We start from the raw sequence: 21,015 nt of genomic DNA, 5'->3' as shown, positions 1-21,015 counted from the left end.
TATCAAGCTAGGTCAAGAGATTAATGGATCTGTAAGATTATTTAAGCTACACATGGCCTTCGTGTTGGCTAACATCAGGAAACTCTCCGCTTTCTTCTTTCCCTTTCGGCCAAAGATAGAAAACAATAAAGGAAAATATCTGCAGTGTGGACATGGCTGTATGTTCAAAGGTTTTAAAATGCTGGTGGTGCATCTGGGACCGGCCACCTAGCCTGCCGTGACACTATCGCCACATTCAATCTACAGTATGCTGATTCTATCATAATAAAGAAAATTGGCTCAGCCCCTAAGGAGAAGGGCCCTAATAGAAAATAATTCTGCCCTTGAAACACTCAGGGCCATGCTTTGATTAGATGATGCTATCTTTTGTTTAGACTTGAGCATCTGGGGCAGGACCATGTGTTCATATATTTAATTAAAATACCATTGGCTGCACTGACAAAGGGTACTTATCTCATCAAAGTGTTCACCCTGGATTTTTTCTCTTAATTCAAAAGATTATCTTTGTTGATTGGCCATAGAGGTGGGATGGATGGATGGAGGCGGGAGAGGGGGGGGGGGGGGGGGGATGCGGGTGTGCGATGATGAGTATGGAACCCATTGGCTCTTCAGAGCACTGGCTTGTCTGTTATCCACCTTGACTGCAAGCCAGACCTCATCACAGAGCGCCATCTGGCTTGGAGACAGAACTATTTTACCTTTATCACCGGATTTTTTTATCATTCATCTAGGAGGTGCAGGAGAGCATAATTACACTGTCATTATCGCTGTCACAACCTTGCGGCAACAAAATTTGTAACACTGACCCACCAAAAATTATAACAAGCCCCCGCTTCTACCGACGCACTGTCAAAGTACAACAGGGGCCAAGCAGGTTTCAGATCCATTACTAAGTGATTATATCAGTTTTTCAAAATTAATAATCTGGTCTTTCAAATGACAGAAAACTGTAATAATATTTTCATTTTGCAGAGTACACTGACTTGCAGCTTTTATTGATCTGATGCCATCTCGGCCTCACAGAAGCTAAAATGTGCTTTCAAAAAAATTTAATTGACTGTATTGGAGTATATTCCATATTAAAAAATATCATTTGAAAAATATATTTAAAATATAAAACTTTACATTGAAGTGTTTAGTTTTAAATACAAATAATTAGTGTGTAGATTATGTTTACCAGTATGTGCCTGTGCTACTGCACCGTTTGGTGAACAGATATACTGAACCAAATTGTGAAAAGTAAAAAAATAGAAGTAGCAGATGTTGTTTATATAAATGAATGGAAGATAATTATGCTGCTGATTGCTTGTTTATAAGCTGCAAAATGTATTTGCACCTATGTATGTTTAAGAGACCACACCATTGCTCCTTTGTCTATAACATAAATGCACTACAACACTCCGATTAAGTGCATAATTCAAAATGTATACAATTGTTCAGCCCAATAAACACCCATATAGTAAAAGAACTATAGAATAACTTCATTGTCATTGAGGTTAAGTTTTATTTGTACCTGTAAATTAAATTCATCTGAAAAAAAGCAGGAAGATGATATAATGCGGGGAAAAGTGGGGGCTATTTCACATTGATATTCCAGTGCCATCAATACATTTACACAGTTATTTATCAGACATAAAACTTCTAATCTTATTCTTTCAGCTGCTGCCTTATTCACATCGCATTCTCACATATCATCACAGCAGATGGATCTACATAATTGATTTGGCACATATTTTTATACCAGATGCTCTTCCTGACATTCATCTGATAAATTTGATGTTACTGTTGTCAAATTACAATACTTTTTGCCTTCACTCACCTCTTCACTCCCTATTTGTTCATACACCACTTTGCATTTAGTCATTAGTTAGTATGAAACTCTGGCTTTCTTCCATGGTGTGTTCTTTTGTCCCGTCACCCTCTCCACACCCCCAAACGGTCGTCCTCCTCCCTGGTTCTGCAGGTTTCTTCCTGTCAAACGGGAGTTTTCTCTTCCCACTATTGCCAAGTGTTTGCTCATTATTGGATCGTCTGATCTGATGGGTTTTCTCTCTGTTATTGTAGGTTTTGTTTTTTTTTTAACTTACAGAGCAATGTGAGGTGACTGATGTTGTAAAAAATGAATAACTGTCCCAGGGGTGTGTGGCTCTTCCTGGTCTCAAACCAGGGATCCTTTGCATGTTATGAAAATGATGCTAATCACTACACTGTGGAGCCATTAAATCTTAACCGTAAACTTGACTTCATCAGTTAACGTGCTGTAAAACTGACGCCAAAAACACTGCTATTTGCAGATATCAAGAATGAGTATTGAGTATTTGCTAAATTAGATGTTACTGTTGTGAAATTAAAAGGATAAGGTTCTTTTCTAAAGTGTTCTAGGTGAACAAATGCTACAAATCTAGTCTGATGGTATGCGGTTGCTAGGCAGCATGATGATGTCATATTATCTGATACAGATGAGAACCTTCAGAACCCTAAGATGCACCTGTGTGGCAGTTTTGGTCGGTCAACTTGTGATTGCGTGGGTGGAGTTTGCGGACAAAAAAAGATAGTTTGTGGATTATAATAAGATTTTAGGAAACATAAGCATGCCTGCATACAGTCCATTTATTAATCCCAGCTCTAACTGTACAGTATGTAATCTAAAACACTATAATAATAAACTGCTATCTGTGATCCAGTTCAGTTATCCAAGGTCAACGTGTTCAAGTCACAGCCAGCCTGAGTGTAAACAGCACTGCAGCTGAACTGAACTAAAAGCTTTCAGACCACTGAGACCATACCTAGAATTAAGTAAAACGACATCATGCTGCAGTAGTCATCTCGGTTATGTATAGCACACTCATCCCGCGACCTGAAGTAACACTTCAAAAAATTCCCAGGGCAGCCATTACCGCTTTCCAGGCTTCGCGTGCTTCTCCTCCTGTGGCCTGCGCACCGCAAATGATCTTCCAAATGAACTCACAGAGGATTCTCGTGAATGTCACGTAACCTGTTTGCCCGTGGCATGAGGGGCCTGTTTGCTTCTCCCGGGCGAGTAAGTGTTGTGATATAGTCAGGCGTTTAAGAGGTACAAGAGGTTTTGCTGCTTATCCCTTCAGTCATAAAGCCAGGCAATGATGGGACACGATGAAGTGTATTTACGAGTGAACAAAAGTCAGTAAAGCTACTGGGAGTGACTTTAAGATATGGAACAATGCACAAGGGCATACGGATATGCAAAGATGACGCCGTGTGATTTATGAAAACATGCGCAGGATACACAAGAAAATAAAAATAACAGAAACACACTCTGAAGTGACTAAAGCACCCATGTAAAAGGTTGCTGTAGCAGATCTAATGCTAATAAGCACCATGACTCAACCTCCTATGACAGTGAACTGAATATCTTCACTGCTGGTTCCACAAAGCAGACACTTAATGATGTCGCCTTGGTCCCTGGGAAATTGTGATAGGAAATTTTAACTACTTTCTAGCACATTACAGACATTTAAAACTGCTGCTAGCCAGCTTCCAGTGTTTACATTTAATTATAGCAACTGTAGCCACAATTTTAACGTGACCTTAAAACAACACTTAGAGGGAGGCAGAGGGAGAAACAAGAGAGTTCATTCATGTCACTGAGCCAGAAAGTTGACCTTGTTCACTTCATCTGTGCCAATACCCTATCCCTAACCCCAACTCTGACCCCAGTCACTCAGAATATTTAATTCTGGTTTTGATGTTAAATTGTTTTTCGAAGTCTTTGCAGTCATGGAACAAGGAAAAAAACAAAACAACAACTCAGTTTTACTTTTCTCCAAAATAGGGTCACCACCTATGTTCACAACCAATGCCATTGCCATAACTCCTTAACTCCATCACTATTTGTGGAAAAATGTCTGAATTTTTGTTTTGAATCTGAATACAATTCTGGCTCATATGTCACAATATTATCACAAACAGATTGAATTAATTGCTCTTTGACCCCATTCAGCTGCAGACTGATAGCAGGCAGCAAGTCCATTGCAAACGGTCACAATAATTTTGGTCCTGCCATGGTCTCCAACCACTGTTTTCCCCAGTGTTACTGTAGCATAAAATACAATGATTGCCACTCTTTCAAATCTTTGCTTTCTTGGTTGCTATGGCGATTGCTGGCTTGGTTCAGACGGGAAAGAAAATTTAGTTGAAATATATTACTTACAAATTTGTGCACTCGCACACAAAAGAACTTGACCATTTATGTCCATGAACATGAAAAACCGGCTGCCTTTTTGTGACTATTTCACATGTTGTTATGAGACCTGGTTGCTCAGTAACACATATTGTTATCTCCTGTTTCACTAAAGCATACACCTTGCCCAAATTAGTTTTCAAACATGTAAGTTTTTCATATGTGCTGTGACAGCCATGTGCTAAAACACTTTTCTGTGTAGGTTAGCTAGTTTTATGGCTAAAAACAAGCTAGGTTAGCTTAGCCCAATGTACTAGGTTAGCTTGTTTATAACCCTTGTGTTGTCCCATACACTTGTTTGCCATACACCTAGTCGTCATTTTTGACCCGAGGACAACAAGCTAGGTTAGCTTGTTTTTAGCCACAATTTAGGATCTCCATCTCTTTTTCTCTCTCTAAACAGCGGGATAGATGATGAGGTTACATCCTGTAAAACAATATTAAAAATAAACCAGCAGAAAACTCATAATGTGATAAACTCTTTTTCTTTTGGAGTCGAGCTCAACAGGAGCAGGTGGGCAGGACGACAAATTAAAACTTGCTAGCAGCATTTGTGCTACTATCATCTCCAAAGATTTCATATTCATTACTTAATGATATTAAGCCATTCAGCCTGTTTAGTTCAATTACAAATTAAGAGAGAAAAAAGACAAGTAATATTTCTAACACTTCCCAAGATAATCTTTCTTCCCTTGAACAACTGTTCTTCTTCTAAAATGACTTGCAACACTGATAAGAGCTCATCCTAAACAAAAACTAACATTTGAAAATTAAAATAAACATAGTAATTTGGTAGAAAGCATTATGTTCATGTGAGGATCATTAATCAAGGTGTCTTAAACTTGGTTGTGTGGATTGAAGACCACAACCCCTTTCCCCTATTGCTAATAAAAATCCCCAAAGTTTGCAGTACAGTGGGGCAAAAAAGTATTTAGTCAGCCACTGATTGTGCAAGTTCCCCCACCTAAAATGATGACAGAGGTCAGTAATTTGCACCAGAGGTACACTTCAACTGTGAGAGACAGAATGTGAAAAAAAAAAATCCATGAATCCACATGGTAGGATTTGTAAAGAATTTATTCGTAAATCAGGGTGGAAAATAAGTATTTGGTCAATAACAAAAATACAACTCAATACTTTGTAACATAACCTTTGTTGGCAATAACAGAGGTCAAACGTTTACTATAGGTCTTTACCAGGTTTGCACACACAGTAGCTGGTATTTTGGCCCATTCCTCCATGCAGATCTTCTCGAGAGCAGTGATGTTTTGGGGCTGTCGCCGAGCAACATGGACTTTCAACTCCCGCCACAGATTTTCTACGGGGTTGAGGTCTGGAGACTGGCTAGGCCACTCCAGGACTTTCAAATGCTTCTTACGGAGCCACTCCTTTGTTGCCCGGGCGGTGTGTTTTGGATCATTGTCATGTTGGAAGACCCAGCCTCGTTTCATCTTCAAAGTTCTCACTGATGGAAGGAGGTTTTGGCTCAAAATCTCACGATACATGGCCCCATTCATTCTGTCCTTAACACGGATCAGTCGTCCTGTCCCCTTGGCAGAAAAACAGCCCCATAGCATGATGTTTCCACCCCCATGCTTCACAGTAGGTATGGTGTTCTTGGGATGCAACTCAGTATTCTTCTTCCTCCAAACACGACGAGTTGAGTTTATACCAAAAGTTCTACTTTGGTTTCATCTGACCACATGACATTCTCCCAATCCTCTGCTGTATCATCCATGTGCTCTCTGGCAAACTTCAGACGGGCCTGGACATGCACTGGCTTCAGCAGCGGAACACGTCTGGCACTGCGGGATTTGATTCCCTGCCGTTGTAGTGTGTTACTGATGGTGACCTTTGTTACTTTGGTCCCAGCTCTCTGCAGGTCATTCACCAGGTCCCCCCGTGTGGTTCTGGGATCTTTGCTCGCCGTTCTCATGATCATTTTGACCCCACGGGATGAGATCTTGCGTGGAGCCCCAGATCGAGGGAGATTATCAGTGGTCTTGTATGTCTTCCATTTTCTGATGATTGCTCCCACAGTTGATTTTTTCACACCAAGCTGCTTGCCTATTGTAGATTCACTCTTCCCAGTCTGGTGCAGGTCTACAATACTTTTCCTGGTGTCCTTCGAAAGCTCTTTGGTCTTGGCCATGGCGGAGTTTGGAGTCTGACTGTTTGAGGCTGTGGACAGGTGTCTTTTATACAGATGATGAGTTCAAACAGGTGCCATTCATACAGGTAACGAGTGGGGGACAGAAAAGCTTCTTACAGAAGACGTTACAGGTCTGTGAGAGCCAGAGATTTTCCTTGTTTGAGGTGACCAAATACTTATTTTCCACCCTGATTTACGAATAAATTCTTTACAAATCCTACCATGTGGATTCATGGATTTTTTTTTTCACATTCTGTCTCTCACAGTTGAAGTGTACCTCTGGTGCAAATTACTGACCTCTGTCATCATTTTAGGTGGGGGAACTTGCACAATCGGTGGCTGACTAAATACTTTTTTGCCCCACTGTACATTGGGCCACCAAGGTCCAGAAGCTGAGACGTTCCAAACACCCTATTTTAAATCAATGTGGGCTGCTAAAAAGAAGAAGAAGAAGAAGAAGTAGCTTATTTTATTTTATGTGCTGAGGCTGTCAGGTCGTCCCAATACACATAGCTGTAGATGACATTGATTCACCTTTCATTTGGAATTCTGCCAGGCATTCAGCCATTGATTTTTCAATAGTAGGCAAGATATGAAATGTGCCATTTTATATTATCACATCTCAGCTACTCACATGCTGTTGTTCACACGGCATGCAGGTGTTTCTACCCCCCCTACACACACAAGCAAACATCCACGCAGGCTTGTGTCCTCGCTCACAGACGTGAACTCACACATACACGGCTGCTCGTAATGACACAACACGAGCCGCCAGACAAGTTTTCCAATACCATCTTCTCGACCAGACGGCTCACAAATGGACACTTGTCCTTATCAGTGCAGCCACACTGTTTCTGCTCTACCTTTCCTTCCTCAGTTAATACTGGTTTAAAAGATGCGGAACGAAAAGTAGACCACAGAAAGCAACAAAGGTACACTTAAACGTATTCTTCGTTTTCCTGTCTGCTGTAGAGTTAACATTAACCATGAGAGAGGCCAAAACTGGGAGATTTAATATACTGTATGCAGCTAAATGAAGAAATGAGGATATAGGCTACTGATTTGCATTTGCTGAAATTCATTTATGCTAACAATAAAATAAATCAGCTATGGATGAAGCGATTAGGAGAACTGGAACGCTGGTAAGAGCTGGAGGAGGAGGATGACGTCAGCAACAAGGATACCTCCAATCACATGGACTGGCCAATGAAACATCCCCTGGAGGTTAAAAGATGTGTACATCTGTCAGTGTTTTCAGCCTCTTTTAACCTGTGAAACACAAAAATGATAACAGCACGTATGTATCATTTAATCTCATTTCATTTAAAAGTAATTTAAAAACTGTGCGGTGCTTTCAAAAGAAACTTTAAGCACTTACAGTGTATATTGAATCTTCCTGTAGAAGCTCCAAAGTGCCCTATTTTAAGAGCTGTGAGCACATGTCAACACTTATTTTGTAGTTAGGGAGGTAAGCAGAAAACATTTAGCAATTAAAGATTTCAATCTAAGGTCTGATGGCCTAGCCGGCAAAATCAATATACATTTGTGGCAGGCAGAAAATATTCTCACTTGGGTAAACAGTGTTAACAAAGCATAATGTCGGGCTTCAAAACAAAAATCGAAAGAAACCTCTATCTCTGCATGTGTCACTAAATATCTGTGGGCACGAGTGTCTCAAGCCAGGGGGAACAAGCCACTGCTAATTCCACAGTGCATTTTGTGCCACGTGAGCACGTCCCTGGTCAGCATCAGGGCTCGTTTATAAAGTGGGTAGGGGCCCGGAGTCACATCTTCAGCACATTTCATGAACTCCGCGGGGACTGCAAATGCCAGTCAATGTCACGCGGCGGTGATGTCCAGAGCACTTTCGGTCATATTTCCAAGTAAAGAGAGCCATGCTTAAGCATGCGGGCTTGCAAAAGTGCTAGAGCTGAAGCCCCCTTCATCCTTTATCTTGCGACCCGAGATCCTGGCTGTAATAAGAGGAGCGCCACATCTTTGGCAATTTCTCACAATGACTCAGCCATCTATCACAGTTCCAGCTCTGTGAAAATAGGCTGATCTCCCCCCACAGTCTCCCTGCAACAGCTACTTTACATGCAGGACAGAGTAAAATATAATAAGCACACATGGTGAGACAGAAATAAGCCTTGGTCTGTTTATCACGTGGTAATTTAATGAGTTCATTACCCCAGTGGGAATGTCTTCAGCTCCAAAAACTTGCATTTGAAGAATCTGTTAATAACTGTAGTTATACAATCTTTAGGTTTGGTTTAATCAATTATTCTACAGAATCTGCAAATGATCTAAGTCTTAATTTAATGTTCACAAAGTCACCTGTCTGTTTGTAAATAGTCCAGTGAAAGAATATATTAGAATGTGCATTAACTTTTGCTTTCAGTATGAACATTCAATCAAATGCCTCTTTATAATGAAAAATGAAACTTTAATCATTATCAGCGTCTGCTGCTGGATGCACCTGTTTGTCTCCTTATTTTTACCCTTTACTTTTCCAACACACTGACTGGTTTAGCTAACCGCTGTAACCAACTGAGCCACATAAAACTGTAGGCATCCACAAACCAGCCCTGCCAAGAGAGCTGAATTAAATAAGGGATAAAAGGATGTTGTACATTTACTGCAACAAGCTAACATTTTTCAGTTTAGTGCAGTTTTATTTCTTTATATAGCACCAATTCACAAAAAAAGTCACCTTAAGTAGCTTTATATTGTATGGTAACCAGTGTTGGTCAAGTTACTTGAAAAAAGTAATCAGTAACTAATTACTGATTACTTCCCCCAAAAAGTAATCCCGTTACTTTACTGATTACTTATTTTCAAAAGTAATTAATTACTTAGTTACTTAGTTACTTTTTAAAAAAAACACGATTTACAACCTGAGTAGGTGATAAAGTGATAGATCTTTCAGCCCAATTCTACTTTTTCTACATAATCCATCATACAAAATGTAATCAAATGAAAAAGTCTCTCTTTTTTTAACTTGTTTTATTAGTTTTAATCTTTTAACTTTATGCATCAAGCAAAAATTTAATTATATGCAACATTCTCTGACTGGAATAAATTAGTTTAACATTTAAACCTATTTTCTGCACATTCCAGCACATAAAATAAAATATTTTTTGTGTTTACACTCAGTCTTTCAAATAGATGCAAGTAAAACACAGCAGAAAATAAATAAAGTCAAAGACTCAGCGGTCCTGTTGCTCTATTTTCACCTGTAAAGCAGGACTGCGGTAGGCGGAGGTTTACCCTGGTGCAGGTGTGCCGCAGCGGTCAGTGGAAGAATCCTCGAGTTTCTCTGAGTTTCCCATTACGTCGTTGCGCACTCGGTGCTTGCTTGGAAGTTTAGGGTTTTTTTCGCTGTAAAAAGAAGTTTTCTTCCCACGCACAACGGACGCTAATGTTTTTGTCACTTTTTATGGAATCAAACTCAAAGTAAGGTCAGTACTTCCACGCTTTAAACGCTGCATGCTCATACTCTCTCCCACAATCGATATGTGATCCACTGTTGATCTGCACACAGCTGTTGTCACTAACAGCGCACTCGCTTACGTCACTGTCGTGAGACATTCTCGCAAAAAAATCACGGTTTTAGTAACGCAGCGTTCCTACGGGAAAGTAACGGTAATCTAATTACTGTTTTTGCAATAGTAATCCCTTACTTTACTCGTTACTTGAAAAAAGTAATCGCGTTACAAGTAACGTGTTACTGCCCATCTCTGATGGTAAACACCCTACAGTAATATAGAAAAAAACTCATCAAACGACCTTCTATGAGTAAGCACGTGGCAACAGCGGGAAGGAAAATCTTCCTTTTAACAGGAAGAAACCTCCAGCAGAACCAGGCTCAGGGAGGAGCAGCCACCACCAGTTCGGGATGAGGGTAGTAAGACAGGACAAAACACGAATGATTACTATTGATTATATGGAGAATGGTGTATAAATACATGGAGACTGAAAATAAGTGAATGAATTAAAAAACAACACCAACAGTCATATCAGGGGATCATGGGAAGCCCCCAGCAGCCTAGGCCTATTGCAAGGAAGGATTCAGGGTCATGTGATCCAGTCCTAACTATAAGCTTTTTCAAAATCTTTTAAGCATAACCTTAAAAATAGTTAGGTCGGTCTATCTGCCTCTCCAAACTGGGAGCTGGTTCCCCCTGAAGAGGAGCCTGAAAGCCTCCCATTCTGCTTTTAAATATCCTAGGAAGCATGCTATGAGGGCTTTGGTATAAGACGGGGCCTGATTATTCAAGACCTTGTATGTGAGGAGAAAGAATTTTAATTAGACTCTGGATTCAACAGACAGCCAATGAAGAGAAACCAATATAGGAGAGATATGCTCTCTCTTTATTATCCCTGTCAGTGCTCTCGGTGCAGCATTTTGGATCAACTGAAGGCTTTTCAAGGCGTTAATGATGAATACCGAATAACAGCAGTCCAACCTAGAAATAGTAAATTCATCCTTAATTGTCAGGATCACTCTGAGACAGGATGTTTCTACATATTTGTTTAATGTGAAAGAGTGAAATTCTTCATGTAAGTAGAAACAATCGAAAACATTTGTTTATGTTAGCTAACAAGCTAAGTGTCAAAAACCGATAAGCCGACAGTGCATGGGAGATGCATGTTTCTGAATAGTTTATCCCCAGCGTGGTCAATAATCGCTCCACGGCCTTAAAACATCCCACTTTCCCGCATGTTGTAGCTAAAAATCTGATCAATATCAAAGCATCATTCAGTTCTTTGACACACTCCGACAGGTTTCAGTTTCCTCTTGTGGTATGTTTTTATCTGATGCTAACATTTGTTTGTTTTGTCACACGAAACAAGCTGCAAGCACACCACCTATACACAAGCAGCACACACAGAGCCATTAACATCCATTAGGAGTTGTGTTTTAGGCCAGCTAATGTAAGTCCAATATTTACTTATAGGTGTTAACCGAATCTCGAGGGAAAGTGTGGCTTTTTAGTAACTAATGGCTCTGCTGCTTTCAAAAGCTAGTTCTTAACTCTTGGTGTGCTGTTTGCTGCAGCACAGCAGAGTTTTTCTGAAGAAGAAAATGACCAAAACTGCAGAGCTGGGTAATAATCCTCTAAGTGAGTCACTATGAGCAACACCATTTTCACTACACCCAATCATCTGATCTGATAAGCAAAGGAACGGCTGTATGTTTGTTTGCCCATCACTTTACCTAACAAGTATTTCGTCACACTTGGAGTGTGTGTATTGCTGAGGACCCAAAGAAAGCACTGTTATGTTGTCTGGATGAACAGTGGCCATTTCAGGTATAGATGTAACCACCTGTCATCATCCACTGGTTGGTGAAATCCTGTGGGGAAGCTATCGCTATCGTCATCCTGGTGTTTTGAAACCAGATGTGACAAGCCAGAGATGGAAATTTCTGAGAAGGGACACATATAGCAACTTGTCAACTGGATTTTAGGTCCTCCCTAAAGAATCCCCTACTTTAATTTTTGACTGTACTGGGGAAAAAATAAACCTTTGTATTTGGTCAAACCTGAAGCTAACAATATAGATCATGAACTCAAGTAAGTGTCCATTGAGTCCATCTTCTCATAGACATCCATAAAACCAGACTTCTGTTTTTAAATAAGATGAATCATCCACTGCTAGCCATCAGTAAGAATGCATCTCCGTATTGGCTTCACTTTTCAGACACTTGAAGGCTACAGTCATACTCTGAAAGCCATCTCTGACTAGATGGGGAAACAGTAGGTCCCACAATATGCAACTGCGAGCTCAAACTGAAGAAAATGCCTTCAGAATGTTAAAAATATGAGATTTCGTTGCACCAGACGACCATTTTTGATTTTTTTTTTGTTATAAAGCTACAGTTAGCTACATGTTAGCAAATAAATGTGACTCATAGGCCTAAAAAGATGCACATTTCCTTGCTGAAGTTCAAATCGAGCATCCAAATAGGGAAGAAAGATGATTTAGGTGACTTGTTGTTGGTGGCAGACGGGCTGGTCTGAGAATTTCAGAAACTGCTGATCGTCAGGGATTTTTCCCACACAACCTTCTTTAGAGTACAGAGAAAAGTCCAAAAAAGAGAAAACATCCAGTGAAAAAAAAATGTTGATCCCAGTGAACAGAGGAGACTGGCAAGACTGCTTGTAGCGGAGAGAAAGACAACAGTAACTCAAGTAACCACATGTTAGAACCAAGGTATGCAGAGGAGCATTTCTGAAAGCACAAAAACATCGAACCCTGAAGCAGATTAGCTACAGCTGCAGAAGACCGCACTGTCTGCCTCTCCTATCAGTTAAGACGAGGAAAAAGAGGCTACAATTCACACAAGCTCACCAAAATTAACGATGCCTGGTCTGAAGAGTCCCAGAGTCAGAATTTGGTGTAAACAGCATGAAAGCACGGACCCATCCTGCTACGTATCAGCGTTTCAGGTTGTTGGTGGTGTAACGGTGTGGGGGATATTTTCTCTGCACTTTGGGCTCCAAAGTATCAGCTGAGATTTATTTAAATGCCACAGCCTACCTGACTGTTGCCATGTCCATGCCTTTATGAACAAAGTGTACCTATAGCTGCTTGGTGGCTGCTTCCAGCAGGATAACACACCATGTCAAATAATCTTAAACTGGTTTCATGATCAGAACAATGAGTTCCCTGTACTCCAATGGAATAGAGCATCTTTGGGATGTGTTGAAATGAAAGACTGGTGTGATGGATGTTCGGCAAACATATCTGTACCAACTGTGTGATGCTATTGTGTCAATATGGGCAAAAAACTCTGAGAAAGGTTTCTAGCAGCTTGCTGAATCTGTGGCATGAAGAATTAAGGCAGCACTGAAGGCAAAAAGGGGGTTTGAATCGATAAAAGCAAGGTGTACCTATCAAAGTGAGTGCATGAGTCATCAACGCACATGTAAGCATCCTGCCATTACCTAATGTCCTACTGCCTCAGTATAAATGCTCAGCCTTAATTGTGCTTTGTCTTTGTGCTCTATGTGTGATCTCACAGATGTCACTCTGCTCTATGATCTCATAATAATGCCACAAGTTCAGGTAAGAGTTGCTTAACCTTTAAAATCAAATATAAAACAAGCTAAGGTTGACTAGACGGTCATTAAGGGTTTTTTGCCTTTTTGTTTCTTTTTTAATACAAAAAAGCTCTTAGTAAAGTCCAACCAACAAATCCTGTCCAATAAGTGTATAAACATCGACTGCCTTCAGTTGCTACTGTTACTCAGAGGTAAGGCTGCTCACTTGTTTTCAAGCGGTCTGCGGTCCACTTTACTCTCACAACTCCAGCGCAGCTTATCAATATCACATCAAGCACACCGTATCTGTAAAGAATCCATTGGTTACAACAGCAATGATATTGAAATATTTATTACAGCTTATGAAACCACTGCTTCTATTATAAAGCAGACCAGAGCATACAGAGCACATCCACTGTTGCCGGGGCCAAAACTGACTTGGCACTAAAATGGACAGAGGGCTAATGACGAATACGAACTCAGAAGTAAGAAAAGACTCGATCGTTCCGTTATTTGGAGGTCTTCGGCTGTTATCCATACAAAAGTGTCCCGGGACTCAGACAAAACACCAGCACTTTTGTCATAGCTACATGATAAATCTTAATCAGTAATTTATTTGTTGGCAAACAAGTTTCACTGTTACAACAAATATTAGTTATGAGGTCATTCAACTCTGAAACCAATACAAAAAAAAAAGAATAAATAAGAAGCCATAATTATAGCCAATAAGAAAAACTTCTTTTTGCTGCTAAACTTGCTCCCATCCTTTATTACTGTTTATTTAACAAATAAATAAATAGATTTTCTCCTTGAGGAAGAAAAAGAAAAACACTTCCAGTTTTTCTCACTTCAAAAGCTCTTTCTTTAATAAGTAAAACAGCCATCTTTCTTTGTTTTTTTTGCACAAGTGTCTAGTGCTCATCAAGGTTCAATTTGTTCTCTTTCTGAGAAGCACAAGCGTTTTCTGAATGCCAATATAGATGCAGGATGCACTATAAACTTTCTGAGGGACACCTCGTGATTAAATTGGACTGATTCTGTCTCCTTGACAATCTGTGAATCAGAGCTCTGCTATCTACACAGTAAAAAAAAAAAGAAAACGAAAGAGAAAACGAACCAGGCGGAAATAATAATAATAAAAAAAAAACAGACCTGAAAAAGAAAGGTGAATACGGTTCACGAAAATGCGGCACGATAAGTGTGTTCTTGTGGTATTTTTTGTGTAATTTTGCTCCTATTTCGATGGTCATTTCTCAGAAAGTGATAAAAGAGAAAGAAAAAAAAAACAGACTGGCACCAAAAGCCCAGAAGGGCCAGCACAAGAGAACAAAATTGCTCCTAATCACTACATTTACAGAGACAAAAGGGTTCGCTTGGAACGGGAAAAAAAGCATACTATTATGTGCAATGCTAGTTATCTGTACAGTTACATAGAAATATCTCGCAATTCTCTTATTAGTTTTTTTCTCCCTCTTTTAACAACTGGAATTACAGTAAAATCAAAGAAAGAAACAAAAACAAACAAAAAAAAAAAGAACAGTTATGCTTAAAAGCATACAATCAATAATTCCTTTATGGTAACTGTCCAAAATGTGTGTGTGCGTATATGTGTGGTTTTTGTCTTTTTTTTTCATTGAAGGGACACTTCAGCAAACAAAATGTGCTGCAACTCACCAAAGAGGAAAAAAATCTCTCAAAAAGTCAATATAGATACAGAAGTATAATAAAATAGTCTTTTTTTTGTTTTTTGTTTCGTTTTAATTCTGGTGAAGTCTTCAGTTTCAAACTTTAGGGGTATGCAGTTCCTGTAGACTGTCAACACTATATCTCTGAGACCTAAAAATCCTGTGTGAGTAATTGTCTCTTTTCACAACGAGACAAAACACGGCAAACCACACAGGGTTTGGGAGGGGACGGGGTGGATGTGGTGTTGTGGGGTGTTCGGTGTGTGGGTTGGGGGCGACGAGTGGAGGAGAGGGGGCACAACATCAACCTTCTGCAGTGTCTAACTAAATAGAGTCACATATTAACTGCCGACGACGCCCCCCACCACCGCATTCGTAGCAATTATTATCCTGCTTATGGTCGGTAACAGCGAGGGTACAGTTCCTTCCTCCGCCTCAGTCTTCGGGACACAGAATAAAGAGAATAAAGGCTACCACTTCCAACGACTGATGGACCAAGGGCACACGGGGGAAGAGTAGAGGACTGCGAGAATACAATGGGCACGGGTGGGAGGGGGTTCGGGCCTATAGGCTGGTGACTAGGTGCGAGGGCTCCTGCTGGGCCTCTTCTGGAGATAGATCCTCTCTGTTGGGGGGAACAATGAAGCCATCACTACTGCCCCGCCCTAGCTGGTAGTAGGAATGCAGCTGATGGAGGTGGTTACGTGAGCCCAAGTTGGGCATGCTTTTGTAGTAAACGTCGTCCGAGCTGGCCTCCGGGCTCTTGGCGTCGCCGCCATCCTTGGAGCCATCTGCCGATTCTCCGGACACGTTGGGCAGGCCGGGCAGCATGGGCATGCTGGTGTAGAGGGAGTCTCTCTGGTGGCTGTGGCTGGGCGACGAGCCTTCGTCCTCAGTGTGCTCGTTGGTGAGTAAAGGGAAGAAGCTTTCGCTGTTCTCCTGGGGGATCCTCCTTCGAGACGAGGAGGAAGCGCTGGCGGACGAGAAGGGGTGGTGCGGCAGCGGCAGGGGTGGGGGTGCCGACTGGTGGAGGTGATTGTGAAGGTTGTCCACCGCCTGCAGGGATGGGGGCGGCCTCTGCGGCAACAGCGGGGCGTTCGACTCCTCGCGTATCAACTCCAAACCGAGGCCTTCGTCGTGGTGGGGGACAAAGGTGGAATGGTCATCAAGGCCCAGCGCGACATTCATGCCCATCCCTACGCCCAAGCCCATCCCGTAGCCGCCGTCCTTGCCGCCATTGCTAACATTATTGACCAGCTTATTCATGAGGTTCCGATTCTGCTCGCTTGAGCGCTCGTGGGAATTGTTGAGGTAGGAGGGGATGTAATTGGAGGTGAGCTCTTTTAGGATCTTCTTTTCCAGGGTCGTCTCCTTGTGGTTATAGCCCCGATCAATGATCTGGACGCAGTCACTCATGTACTCAGCGCTGGCAATGCTATAACTGTTGCCATGGTTACCATTCAGTGGTAGAGTATCCATGACACTTGTATCCCGGGCATTGTTCAGGATTCCCTCTGGAATGACAAAGATGAGTAGGGATATAGCAGCTGAATGAGAACAGTGAACTCTTGTGAGACATAAATGCTGTTTTTATCAGCAGCCATCAAATCACCAACCCTCCCAGTTCTATGAAATGCACTCGGACGTAAAGGCCTGGATTAGCATTTTTAATTAAAGCACACAGTTTACAGTAAAATCCTATGAGCTCACACTTACCTTCTTTTAAAAATTGTATTCAATACCAAGACTTACTTCATTTTCATGGAAATCAACAATTAAATGATGGCAGTGATGAAGACATTGATACATGTGCGATACCAGACAGCACCAAACTTCGAGCACGGCACAAAAGCACAAAACGCGTGCAGGCAGAGACAACGGACACATCGAAGCCATGCAATTAACTCTTAAAAGTGAAACACAAACCGGAACACCAGTTGTAGAATTTGGATCCCAACCATATTGTCCCATGTGAGCATTTAGAAACAACATTGTATAAATGCATAGGCGGGGTGGGTATATATTGATATGTTTTATCAATGTGAACACAACTGATACTTCAAAGTAAAGCCACACTGGAAGGAAGGAGGCTTTCTGCTCTTTCTATTGCATGGACATGAAGCTTTCATAGCTTTATCAGTTAGCCAAGTCCATGCTATCAACATCAAAGCATATATTTGAAGATAATTCAGACTACCTCAGACAAGGCCATCCAGCTCGTTAAAGTGTCAAGCTCGCAGTCTGACCTCTTGAAAATTTGACAAGATGCACGTCTCAGACTTCTAAGAAGGAAATTAGCCTCGTAAAAAAATCTAAATATATATCTATGTACGTTTTTGGTATAATCAAATAAAAGGTGCACGAACAAAGGCACGGCGTTCTATTAAAGATCACAGATCAATTTATATCGACGTGCCTTTTCAAGCGTTGAGGTGAATCTTAATGTTAGCTGTAACTGGCTTCACTTATTCAGGCTGTGATATCAAATAGGCCTAGGACATGTGAGTGGAAGAAGTCTCTCTCTTGTCTTTTTTGAAACTACACCAAGTAGTGTAAATGTCTGTAAGCAGTGGAACTCGGGATGCGATTCAAACCAATTTAACTGGCATTCTTGTCAAGGTGAGGGGCCTTTGTCACAAAGAGAATTGTATTGCTTCCAAAGGGAATGACGTTGTTTTCATTACCCCTTTGTCAGCATCGAGTGAAAAGAAAGCAAAGCCAAAGTCAATTACATTTGATAAGCAATGTTTAGTTTGACTCCCATACTTGTCTCTCTGTAGGGCTCTTTTAGGGACAGCATGAGGGAAAGGAAAGAAGAAAAGAAAACACAGTAAGCATAACAGTGACAGGTAGAAAGAGGAAAACGCACATATAGTATGCTGATGACTCATCAAGAAAATGTTTCTGCAATGCAATAGATTGTTTTAACCCTCATGCAAATTCTGTGCACCCACACAAAGAACCTGAACATATCTCATAACAAACAAATATATATATATATATATATATAGCAAGAGAGAGAGACAGAAAGAGAAAAAAAAGATGGAATCCTTGGGTAAAACACAGATACGGTACTTTAGTGTCAAATAGACAGATAAATATTTTGATGCATTAGCAGTCTTACTCTTCCTCATCTATGGCAGTGTAAGTGAGTCATAGCCCTCCATCACAACCTCCAATGTAAGCACTTTGTATTTCATACATAAATTATCAGCTGATCAAAGCTCTCTGAGGTTCTTTGTTGTTGTTGTTGTTTTTTAACTTGAGTTTTCCCAGTTTTACAGACTCGCAAAGTTACAGCAAACACATATTGAGTTGCTGAGAGCTGGAATAGCTCTGCAGAGAGAAAATAAAATAGCATTTCGATAGTCATACTGACCCACGATAGCTTGCCGGTTTCTAATACCCAGCTCTAATACTTGGAATGCTTTAATATCTGCGATACTGAAAATGTTTTTTGTTTTTTTGTTTTTAAATCACAATAAGTAGACTGAATCTATGTTGAGTTGAAAATCTACATTTGAACATATGAATGAGTAATTATGACAGTTACCAAGTTTGAAATGAAGTGCTAAATAGCTATTTCTACGGTGGCCCTGAGAGGCCAAATGGACTGCAACTTAAGAAAACACCAGCAATAAGAAAAACACTGCAAAAGCACACAAAACACAACAGAAATAGAAAAAATGGAAATAGGAAAAAACAGATTTCCAAAATCACAAGAGAAGTGTTTCTGGGGAGACAATAACCCGACGGACCAGTTGCAGGAACCAAAACATGCTAGGTGTGTTTTATTCTCATGATTCATGTAATGCTGATGGCTGATTTTTAGGCTAATAGTTAGGCTAACACACTTACCTCTCATCTTTTCTTTCCTCATAAAACCGATAGATCCTCCACTTCTTTTAAGTGTCACCCAGCGCAATACTTAGCATATTTTGGTTCCTGCAGCTGGTCCGTCGGGTTTTTGTCTCCCCAGAAACACTTCCCTTGTGCTTTTGGAAATCTGTTTTTTCCTATTTCTGCTTTTCCTATTTCCATTGTGTTTTGTGTGCTTTTACAGCGTTTTTCTTATTGCTGGTGTTTTCCTAGGTTGCAGTCCATTTGGCCTTTCAGGGCCACCGTAAATTACAGCTAAAGAAACAAATGAACTGTAACCTCTGAATTTTTCCTTCAAACCGCTCTGTTATGTAGCACCGGCGATTTGCATTTTTAAATTCTTGCTTGCCTCAGCGACATTTATCACAAAACAACAGTGTCTGAGAATCTAACAGCGGTGTTCACGAGAATGCAATGCTAAAAGCTAAAACAAAAAAACAAAACAAGAAAACATTGAGACAAAGCACACACGAGCTTCACTGACAACACAGGAGCACATTTAAAATAAATGACTGGTGTTGTATCTGGCTCCCTATAGGCGCCTACTCTTGATTTCAGAGGATTTCCTCATTTTTACACTGTGTGTTTGGCCAAACAGCCACGAGTGAGTGCAACTTATGTAATCGAATAGCACGGCTCTGAACACAAGCCAAGATGCAACACCACTGAAAAATCCCACAGCAAAACAAACCTGTAGGATTTTTATGATAAAGCTATAGCTTGTTCAAAGCTAACACAAAGACAGCAAGGGCAGTGTTGTTGTTTTTTTTTGTTTCTAAATTAAAGCGCTGTTAAAACTCTCAAGGCGACTGCTGGGATTTCAGCTTAGTGCATTACTTTTAATAGTCCAATCATAAAGTTGCTTTTTGTTTTGGGATGGGAACAAAGATGTGCCCCCTAGAGTACCTCCAGGCTCAGACATGAAAAAAAAAAAAACACTGCCCTAGCCACAATGTTAAAGAATGAAAGAAGCTTGCACACCTTGTGTGTTGTACATGCCCAGAGGGTTGTTATAGACTGCCGATTCCCCAAGCAATGTATTATAGGGATTGTTAGTGCCATGAGGACGTAGGAGTGCATTAGGTATAAGATGGTTAGCCATAGCCCCTGGAGCAGCCAGAGAAAGACAGAGTGAGACAGGAAAAAAGGAGACAGGAAAAAGGTAGGTGGGTAGATAAATTGAGATATAGACAGAAACAGAGAGAACATACATATCAGTTGGGCAGATGCAGCTGAGCAGTGACAGCCATTAACATCCAAATGATCATATGGTCATTAATGTGAGGGAGGTTTTGCTACATGAAAGTGGCAGAACTGACGCGGCTAATGGAAAGTGTATTAATTGTACCGTTAATGTCGGCCATTAGCTTTAAGCCCTTTTTCGTGCTCCACATTCAGGCAGTATACAGGTAAACTTTCCAAAGGAGAACCGACATGGCCAACACAGCACAGGTATTGGTACGTCTCTGGACTCAAACAGGACAACACAGAGGGCACGCACCTGTCTGAGGGTGTTTTAGGAAACTGCATTACTAATTACTTTTTTTACCCCCAATATTAATGTTAGGAATGTCATAGGTGTGTCTCAACTCCTAGGCCAGGTCCTTCAGAGGCCACATTTGAAGGCCAATTACGTCAGAGCTAGGAGACGAAGGCTGTCCCAATTCGAAGGCTGCTCCAAATGCGGCCAACAAATACGTCTTTCGTTTCCCTGGATTTGAAGGATGAGTCGGGTGTATCCTTCATGGCCCAACCTATCCCAGAATTAATAGTGCGGCCCAGCCAATTCCAGTTTCCAACAATGGCGGCAGCTACTTAGTTTTATTACTCTTTCTTGGTCACAAAATGAATTTTTAAGATATTTTCAGGCGAGAATGTAGCTGTGTAAACTTCAAATATCTACTCGATTAATCAAGAGATCACACAGGCCACGCAGACCGCGAAGGCCAGGTCCTCTGAAGGATGCGGCCTAGGGGACACAGCTAAAGCTGCATATTTCTTTTAAAAGCAGGGGTGTATTGCTTCTCAGAC

The 21,015-nt window shown here is 40.9% G+C and overlaps 1 protein-coding gene across 12 annotated transcripts in view; it reads right to left on the bottom strand.

Moving 5' to 3' along the window:
• Positions 1-13,605: 13,605 nt before the first annotated feature.
• The window catches only part of LOC308410241 (adhesion G protein-coupled receptor L3), a 267,657-nt gene continuing 260,247 nt past the window's right edge, over positions 13,606-21,015 (bottom strand). For 6 of the 12 annotated variants that reach the window (XM_080903456.1, XM_080903455.1, XM_080903451.1 and 3 more), the window contains 2 exons: positions 19,966-20,091; positions 13,606-16,619 (listed from right to left, as the gene is read on the bottom strand). In XM_080903456.1, the coding sequence (XP_080759582.1) occupies positions 15,670-16,619; positions 19,966-20,091 (1,076 nt within the window). In that variant the 3' untranslated portion in view covers positions 13,606-15,669. Of the gene's footprint in view, positions 16,620-17,837; positions 17,890-19,965; positions 20,092-21,015 lie in introns of all 12 variants that reach the window. The other 6 variants (XM_080903461.1, XM_080903452.1, XM_080903453.1 and 3 more) reach the window with 3 other exon arrangements.

This window comes from Rhamphochromis sp. 'chilingali' (assembly GCF_963969265.1).
Source record: "Rhamphochromis sp. 'chilingali' genome assembly, chromosome: 1".
In the NCBI taxonomy this organism is placed as follows: domain Eukaryota; kingdom Metazoa; phylum Chordata; class Actinopteri; order Cichliformes; family Cichlidae; genus Rhamphochromis; species Rhamphochromis sp. 'chilingali'.
This window is presented reverse-complemented; position numbering and strand designations above follow the sequence as displayed.